The sequence below is a fragment of the Monoraphidium neglectum genome, assembly GCF_000611645.1.
Source record: "Monoraphidium neglectum strain SAG 48.87 unplaced genomic scaffold scaffold00233, whole genome shotgun sequence".
NCBI classification, from domain to species: Eukaryota; Viridiplantae; Chlorophyta; class Chlorophyceae; order Sphaeropleales; family Selenastraceae; genus Monoraphidium; species Monoraphidium neglectum.
The window spans coordinates 12,233-21,699 of record NW_014013395.1 but is presented as its reverse complement, the minus strand read 5'-3'; the positions used below and the strand labels follow the sequence as shown (position 1 = coordinate 21,699).

Here is a 9,467-nt window from a genome sequence, read left to right as displayed (position 1 = left end):
CCGCTCCTGGAGCCATCCAGGCTCATGGCATGTATCATGGCGAACAAGGGAACAGGGCCGCAGCAGCAATGCCACCTTCACGCCAAGCAGAAAGGCAAGCACCACTTAATTTTCCATCAGCAGTTGGTCCTTTGCACCACATTTCCGTTCGGTCTGGGCGCCCGCGCGCCGCGGGGCAGCAAGATGGCATGGGCAACAAAGTAGCCGGGCAGCAAGTGCAGCTTGATGCATATGCAAGACTTTATGCGCATACATTTAGTGGCGGCTGCATAGGAAATGTTGAGCACGCGGGCGCGCCGTACGTGGGTGTGAGGCAGCGCCTGGCTGACCGCGGTTGAATGAGAATATCACGCCACACATTAACCCATCTGACACTCAGGGCCGGCGGCTGGGGCCTGTGCACTGCAAGCGCGTGCCTGGAAATGAGAAGCACCGTTATAAGTCTTGATTAGATGCCTCACAAATACAAGTCTTGATTAGATGCCTCACAATTGGACGGATTGCAAGCGTCTTGGTTCCTTTTGCATGTATACGCGCTTATCCAAGGCCCGCCAGGCAAGTAAGATACCCCTCTGAAATCTCAACTGGCTTCAAAATTGTGCTTGCGATGGGAGCCAAACAGGCAAGGAAGCAACACGATGGCAAGCTCCATAGTGTTCAGCTGTGTTCAGCTGAATGTGAGGCGAGGTCATCAGGGCTTGGCGGTCAGGGAGAGCCCGCTTGCGACGTTGCCGGCGTTGTCGCGGGCGCACAGCCTGAACTTGTGCTTCGAGACATCAGCTGAGGGGATTGCCAGGGACGCTGTGCCAGTCTTGCCGTCGCTTGAGATTGAGAGAGGCAGGGCCGTGCCGGAGGTGCACTTGGCCTTGGGCTTGCCCGCGGCAAGGAACACAAGCACATAGTCCTTCACGCCCGAGCCCTTGACGGAGCGCTTGTCGTCAGTGGCAGCGGCTGTGAAGGTGACGGTGTAGTTGCCGCCAGCATACTTTCCGGCCAGCTGGATGCTCTTTGCGGCCATTGAGGGAGGTGTCTTGTCATACAGCACAGACGTGGTGCCAGGGCCCCAAGGCGTCTTGTCGGCCTTGGAGTCGCGGAAGTAGGCGGTGATGGTGCGTTGGCCCTCGCTGGTGAGCTTGAGGGTCTTCTTGTCCGCCTTGGCCTCCCATTTGGGACACTTGGCTCCTGAGGTGATTGGCTTGTCCGTGATGCACCTGTTGTGAGTATGCGGGGCAAGGAATTTGGCCATATGCAAAGCATTGCAAACCAGACAGGCTTGAAGCCGCAGACAACGGAGGCGGGGATGAAAATATGCTTGCGTGTCGTTGCTAGGACTTTTCCAGGTTGCTTGTGAAGGGAGGCTTCAGCGCATGTGCTAATCAGCCCTCAGTTACAAGCAACTTGCCTGTAGTACAAGCAGGTTGCTTGGCTGGCAAGTTCGTACAAGTGCGTGCAGCAGATATGTGTGCTGGGCTCACATCTCTTTGGCATTGGCCGTGACAACCAGGTCCACTGTCGGCTGGTTGACGATGCTCATGGAGGGGGTGGCCACACTCAGCAGGCCAGCCTTGGCATCCAGCTCTACCGTGGCGGTTCCGGGAGTGGCAGAGGTGGAGTTTGCTGCGTCGCGAATGAAGACAAACACGGTCTTGGGGCCGTTGCCAGCCGGCAGGATGTAATCTGTCGGGCTCTTGTAGGGCACAAAGGTCGTGCATGCCGCGGTGTCAGAAATGCACCTGGATGTGGGGTCGACACGTTGTGGTTTGGATAAGAATGGGCCAGACGGATAGGTCGTGGCCTTAGTAAGTTCAAGGATGGATCAGACAAGCGTGTTTTTGTGTGTGAATTTCAAAACACAAACAACATTGCATGCGGCGGCGGTGCGGTGCTGTGTGCGCAATCACCGGGAGAAATTCTCAGCGACAGCCACAGCGCTGCGTTCACGCATTCAACGCCATCAGAAATGTTGCGACAAAGGGCCTTGGCGATCCTGAACCTAGTTGCAGCTTTTGTGCTTAGATGTACTCCAGGCTGGGTCAAGCAAGCTGGCTGGCCAAAGCATTCCTGCCACCACAAGGCCCGGGGGGGCCTGCACAGCTCGCACCAATCCCCCCCCCCCAGACTCACATTGAAGCAGCGGACGGCGTGATCGTAAGAGAGACGAGTTGCAGGGGCACCTTGGGCGGCTTGGATACCAGGCCCTGGCTGATGATGACAGTGGGTGGCACCCCCAGCACAGTGGCTCCGTCAACAGCCACCTGAATGCGCTGTGTAGCTGGGATACCGGTCGCCAGGGTCACAGTGTTTCCATTTTTCACGTACGCATCCAGGGTGACGGTGCCAAGCAGCTGGCGCCTCCCAGCTGCAAGGAGCTGCCTCCTGCGCCTGCCAGAGTCGGTGATCTGCGGGACAGGGAGCAGAGAGGGGGCTTGGCATACCGCACTTGAACATGTTGCATGTGCGTATTGGGATGCGAGACAAAGCCAGCCGACCACGCGTCCTAAGGAATGGGATGATTCACCATGACTGATGCGTAATACTGTGCGATATGACAGGCCCGCGCACACCTTGAAAATGATGTAAAGCGCGGTGCCATTGCTGGCAGGTGCAGAACTCCTTGCCACCAACTGGTTGGCGACCTCCAGAGCCTTTTGAGCATCTCCGCTACAGATTTGCAGCAAATGACATGCACAGAATTGGCAGGAGCAAAAGGGTTGCACATTGGCATGCGGTTGGCTGGGTGGAGCGTTGAATCGCGCATATCATACTACTGCTGCACAGGTGAGAGCAGCACCAGCATCGCTCGACATGCATTTGTACTGACACGTTGTTGCATCACGGCTGTCCGTGCGAGGCAAAAACGAGTGCTTTCTAGCAGAGTTAGGACAGCAGAATACACTGTACTCACTACCAGGGCGCCGCCACCAGCAGTCGCCTTGTGTCAGGGTCGGAGGGCGTCGCCTGTTCCGTGGCAATTTGCACTACTTGCCCTGCCACCAGCACAGTGCCGGCATCCACCTAGACACGCACGTTGTTTATTGAAGGAGGGGGGCTTGCAGGAGTTCAGCTCAAGAAGGTGCCCGCATGTCAGCTTGCTTGGCTTTTTACGTTCACGCATAGTCTCGTGTTGACCTGCATGCGGGTGACACATGGCAACTTGCAGGGTCATGCATCAAACGCATGCACATAATCAACTTTCATGAAGTCCACAGGTAATGTGAACATGCAGCACTCAAAACTTGCTGCCGTGTGCGAACCCTGTGCACTTACTGGCGTGGAGGGTGGATCTGCATGCGGGTAATTTCCACCGCAGCAACAAAGGCACAACCATGAGGGAAGTGTTGGTGGGGAAGGCACTGGTGTCAGCAACGGGCACACGTTGCAAGTAGACCATGCCTTCGCATGTATCACACCCAGCGGATTTGGGGATGTGCTGTGTGTGCATCCGCGCACCCCCGCTGGCAGCAACTCCAGGTCACGCTGCCCTGATGATCGCCTCCGAAGACCAAGCGCGCCGTGCTTTGGACGATACATGTGAATGCGCAGCATTGCACCTCTACCCCGTATTGAGGGATCACGGGTGGCGACAAAATCACATGCAGCACATGACAGGGCATTTCTGAGCTGCTGACTTCTCCTGCTGTGTGTGTTGCAAGCACGATGTTGAGATGCTGTGCGGGCACCGCTCAGCGTCCTGCTGGAAGAGCAGTGAGTCACTGGTCATCACCTGTGCAGCCAGTCCCAGACGCCGTGCCATCACCGCGCAGGCCACTGGCGCAGCTGCACGTGACGCCTTTTGTGGTGGTGTTGACGCTGCAGGTTGCCCGGGGGGCGCACGTGACGTTCTGTGCAGCCGTGCACACCGACGACACAACGGGAGCTGCAAGATTGATTGGAAGCAGCAAAGATGGCACACAGGTAAGCAGGATGGAAGTTCTGGAAGCTATCTGCAATGTTTTTAGTTGGAACAAGCCACAAACAAAACCCTTAGATCACGGACCAGCCAGAATGACAGAGCCGCAGTAGGGTCCCTAGGGCGTGGCAATCTGCTGCGACGGCGTTGCGGCTGCAGTATCCCGCTGCGCTGTGGTGCAGGCGTCATGATGATGTCATGCACAAGGCAGGGCGACAACAAGTAAGTCCAGCTTGTGAAAGCCAGATGCAACACAAGGTGATCTGGATTAATCGTGATTTCCGCACCTTTGCAACCAGTCCCAGCCGCCTTGCCATCACCATCTTGCCCACTGGGGCACTTGCACGTGACTGCGCCAGTAGTAGTGTTGACGCTGCAGATTGCCAGGGGGACGCACGTGGCGTTCTGTGCGGCCGTGCACACTGATGAAACAACGGGAGCTGCGAGGCAGTGGTGCAAGCAGTGGAGCCGGCGGACAGGTCAGCAGCAACAAAATTTCAAGAAATTCGGCAATCCATATGTGTTTTTGGGGCAGAACCCACACAGACACCCATGCTGCAGGGAGCAGCCACAAAGGCAGAGCCGCTTCAGGGGTGCTCTATCTGTGTGTAGTATGCTTGGCACTGTGCTGCGACGGCGGTGCAACCACAGCACCTAACTGTATCACGGTTGGTGCAGCGCGCCATGATGATGTCATCCATGAGGTAGGGAGGCAACAAACAAGCTCAGCAGATCGTACCAAAAGGTAACTCGTGCCAATCAGCAACTCCTGATTCCCGCACCTTTGCAACCAGTCCCAGCCGCCTTGCCATCACCATCTTGCCCGCTGGGGCACTTGCACGTGACTGCGCCAGTAGTAGTGTTGACGCTGCAGATCGCCAGGGGGACGCATGTGGCGTTCTGTGCGGCCGTGCACACTGAGGAAGCTGCGAGATCAAAAGCATTGTCATCAGAGCTTGTCAAAAGGTCGTCCCAGTATATATGCGCGGCTGCTGGGCAGTCGTCAAGTGCTTTTGCCAGTGGTTGCAAAGAGGGGCGTGGTAAAAAAGTGGGGCGAGCGAGTGTAACTGTCCATTTTGGCAGAGTCACTCGCTTGTGGTCATTGCTGGCCAGGTAAACACATGCATATCCTTACTGCAGGGCACCTGAGGGGCAATGAATCAACAGCAGGCGTGCAGTCAACACTGCAGCCATAGAAGGGGCGCGCTTGCATGCCACCCCACCCCCTCACCGCTTCCTCCAGTGATTGAAAAAGCGCTCTGCTTGACACAGCCTAAACGAATGCATGGAATGGGGGGAATAGTCGACTTTGATCTGGAACAGTGTACCCTCAGCAAGGTGATGCCCCCCAGCAGCGTTCAGGCCTTCAAGCAATTGGAGTGGAGACTCGAGGCCGCGCATGATCATGCACAAGCCCAACCAGAGTGTCCAGACCGGGGCGCACAGGCATGCAACAATGTATAGGAGTGTGGTGCATGCCATGTGGGTATGGCACCACCAATACTACTGTTAGGGTAGCCCAGAATCTGACAGCTGTGCGGACTCAGGCGCATGCGTATATCGAGGTGCATGCGGCGATGAGCGACTGGCTGTGCTATGCTTGAGTGCGAGGCTGTGATGCTGGGCTGCCAATGAACTGTGTGCGCATTTGTGTAAACACACTGCAGAGTCATTGCATGAGCCAGCAATGTTGAGCGTGTTCAAGTCAAAAACTGCAAAACCATTTGCATGATGTCTTAACGCCCCTGGCATACGACAAGCCCTAACGATGCTGCGGGCGGATGTGTGCCGTCGACCCATGTCACACCTACCGTTCCTGGTTGCAGTCGCTGTCAAGTTGGTCGTGCCTGCGGGCAGGCCAGTGCAGTTGAACGTGGCGTCTGCGTTGAGCACACACCCAGGCCGATCAAATTGCACGTCAGAAGTGAGGTATTTCCCAAGGTCCACTGACACTTGAGCAGAACCGGCTGCTCCACCAGGGAGGTAAGGGCCAGCGGTTGCGCCAAGGGTGTAGGTTGAACAATCTGCAAGGTGGAGTGTTGGCGGATCGGGAAGGGCCTGCTTAGCATGGATAAGCACCTGGGTGAAATTTAGGCGTGGAATCAAAAGGGCGATGTGTGGCACATCAATTGCTTTGTTGCTAGCTGGTTGCTTGCATCCGTAGCTGTCAAGTTCTGCTCACACCAGCAGCCTGCACCTTGCCAGGACAAACAGTGAGCGCAGGCCCAGGGTGTCCTGTTGTTGGCCCAAAGCTAGCTGCTGTGCATCAAGGTGTTTTGACTGCTGCAGGATGGCTACAGAGTCACGATCGTGGTCTCAACAGGCACGCAATGCGCTGTCCACATCGTTTATCACCCTTTGGTCCGGTCACGTTGAACTCAAGGAACACCGACTTCCGGCAGCCTGCAAGAGGTTGGCAGCGCGGTCAAGCAAGGGGTTGGTTGGTAAAAAGCATGGCTGAGAAGCATTAGTGCAGGAGAGCCGCTAGGCATCATCTGCCGGAGGATCAGGGCCAATATTATCAGGGTTGCTGCTGCGAAACCAAGCGAGCGCACTGCTGTGGTTGCTTGCTGCATGCTGTTCAAGCTTCTTTGTCAGGTGCCGAGATTGCTGGTAGCAACCGATCCTCACCACGCAACATAAACACCTCAGATGCACGCTCACCGTTTTTCAGGCCACTGAATTGCACGAAGCTGTCGAGGCCGGGTCGCAGGTTACCGCAAGTCCAAGTTGTGCCCGCCTTGTACCTGCACTCCAAACCATCATTAAAATCATCAATCGTGATATCGCCCTTGGTGTAGTTGGCCACTTGCAACGTTACGTCAGCTGAGCCCCGTCCGTTTGCGCCAGGCGCGACAGCAATGACGTCCACCGGGCCGGTCAATGTGTAGGCGGTGCATGCTGCCGCGAAGAGCAAGTGGATTGAGTGGGGCGTTGACCCAGGTGGCGTTAGTGGAGGTGGCACTGGCAGGTGCAGCTTGTAGCTGCACAGTCAAGTTTATCTGGGTTTGAACACCCTTGGGCCCAATGTGATGGACTGGACAATCCAATCTGGTTGCCACACAAGAGCAAAACATTCAGATATACTTGCATTGCACACGAGTGCAACATGTGTTGATTCCCTCATTCCTTGGCCCAATTGTACTTTGATTCAGTGTTGTCTTTCAAACTTGGTGCAAACGCTTGGCTCAGTACAACACTCGTAAATAGTTGCAACAGGCATGCTGACACCCTTTACCTGAATCTGGCAGCACCACAACAAGCGTTGAGCTGGATTTTCTTGTGCAGCCTGCGGCCGAGGTACCGAGTGGGGTTCTCCAAGGTGCTGATGGGTACAAGTAAGGAACGATGGGGGCAGGGACCACTGCACACCACCGTGCCCGCTTCATTGTGTAAGCAGGTCGTCGCTGCACACTCACCATTCTTGGTGGCGGTGAAGTTGACGACTGTGATGCCCACTGGCACACCAATGCACCTAAAACACACGAATTGGCTACCACTGATACCGCCGGTACAGGTTGCGGAGGAGCAGTAAGGCGAATCAACGCTGACGCTGGCAGCGGTGTACTCTCCAACAATCGTCAGGACGTTGAAATCCCCAAGGCTAGAAACAGAATCCACTGTTGTTTCGCCTGAAAAGCTGTTCAACTTGTAAGGAAAGCATCCTGTGCGGTGGGGCAGCCAAGTCGGGAGGAGGAGCCAAGTGAGCCTGCTGACAATCCTGATTATGTGTATTCCACTGTTGATCTAACAGCACGCATTGAAATTCTAAGCCATGTGCGCATGCAGCTGCATGCTATGCGCAGACCGTTATGCGCAGGCAGAATGTGCGGCCCCTGGGCGCCTACTTACCGGCCGCGTCTGGCGTCACTGTGATGCTGACACTGACCACTTTGATGCAGCCTGCGCAATTCAAGGAAGGCGTGGCATCAATGTGAATGTTTGGACATCACTGCAATTATGCACAGTGGGCAGGGGGACCATGATCAAGGCGGTTGAAGTACCAACAACCCTGGGGGTGTGTCTCAGTCCCCCCCGTCCCTGTCCCTCTCTCTCTTTCTCGCTCTGTGTAAAGGCATAAAGGCATACACTTTTTGACAACCAGCTTTTGGCTGGGCAAAGACACCGCGTCATCCCCAGGCCGAGGTTGCGCTTGCGTGCGTGTGTGTGCACGCGCTTGCGTGTGTGCACGCGCTGCGCACGCGTGCTTGATTCTCACGCACCAAGACCGCTGTCGGCTGTAAACGTGTAGTTTTCCGTTCCAACCGCAAGGTCGGAGCAGGTCCAAGTGGCATCCGCTGCAAATCTGCAAGGGTATTGTGCTTGTACTTGCTCAGCAGTGAAGCCGCCAAGGTTCAGTGTCACATTGGTGATGCCTGCTCCGGTCTCGTTGGCTGCCTGCACCACAATCGAGCTGGGAGCATCCACAGTGTAGGTCGTGCAGTCTGCGAAGCAGGGCCCGGGCACAGAAAGGATTGACAAACAGAGGGTGTTCAAAGACAGGGGAGCGAGGGCAGGGAATGGAGTGATGCGCGTACATCTAGACAATAAGCAGCCCAGCCACCGGGACAGTGGGCAAACGCGTTTGAATTGGCAGATTATGATTTGCGGCGGTAATCACGCAGCCTGAACAAGCTTAGATGTCAAGTTGCTGGTTGGAAGCGAGGCCACAGAGCGGCAGGTCAAGCATCAAAAGCAAAGCATGCGACATGTAGGTACATCGTGCAGCTGCGGCGTACAGCATGCTGTGAATGTCAACCAGTCTAATCACCGCTGCTTGACACCACATTGATGGGAACTCCAGTACTAGCAAAGCAGCCGCCTGCGGGTAGCGTGGGCGCAAGTGATCGTCAGCAAAAGACGTCTGCATTTGTTTGAAAACGGCCTGATTTCTAGACCCCAAGCTCGTGTGAGGCAGAGGGTAGCAGGCAGATCGTGAATAATGTCACATGCATGTGGCGACGCCACGCCATCCCATCTGCACCCTTGACACGAGCTGCAGATTTGAGCTGCAACAGGTGGCGCCTCTGCCCTAGGCAGATGTGCGTGCTGTGCTGCAGGGTATTGGCCGTGGTCAGAATGGGACCGTCCAGCAAAGTCACTGCCCACGGCCAAGCGCGATTATGCTGCAGCGGCTCAGCACGCACCCAGAAACCAAAGAGACCCTAGAGAGCTCACTGGAGGATGCAAAGAAGGGGAAGACATAGTTGCCAACATACAAATCATTGCAGGTCCATGTGGTGCCCGCCTTGAAAACACAATCGAAGGTGGAAACGTCACTTGCAGGGTAGCCAGCGAGATCCAGCGTGACGTCGACATTGGCACGGCCATCGCTAGGGCGGGCCGCAACTGTGGTTAAGGTGCTGCCGATCCTGAAACCTGCGCAATCTTGATTTCCCAAAATGAGGGCAGCAGGGAGAAGGTACCAGAGGAATGGGTATGACGAAGCAGCACCAGGGCCTCATGTTTGCATGGAGCCGACCGTGGTGCAGGTGGGTGGTTGCAACAGCAAACAACCGCGGTGCGCCGCGGATTGCGTGATGGCGAGATAAAGCCT

At 55.9% G+C, this 9,467-nt stretch overlaps 1 protein-coding gene across 1 annotated transcript; it reads right to left on the bottom strand.

Moving 5' to 3' along the window:
* Window positions 1-691: 691 nt before the first annotated feature.
* MNEG_2139 (hypothetical protein) lies at window positions 692-2,593 on the bottom strand (the record flags this gene model as incomplete). Its single annotated transcript, XM_014049385.1, has 3 exons — window positions 692-1,211; window positions 1,476-1,733; window positions 2,565-2,593. 3 exons carry the CDS (start codon window positions 2,591-2,593, stop codon window positions 692-694), a joined length of 807 nt encoding a protein of 268 aa, XP_013904839.1.
* Between the last annotated feature and the right edge of the window lie 6,874 nt (window positions 2,594-9,467).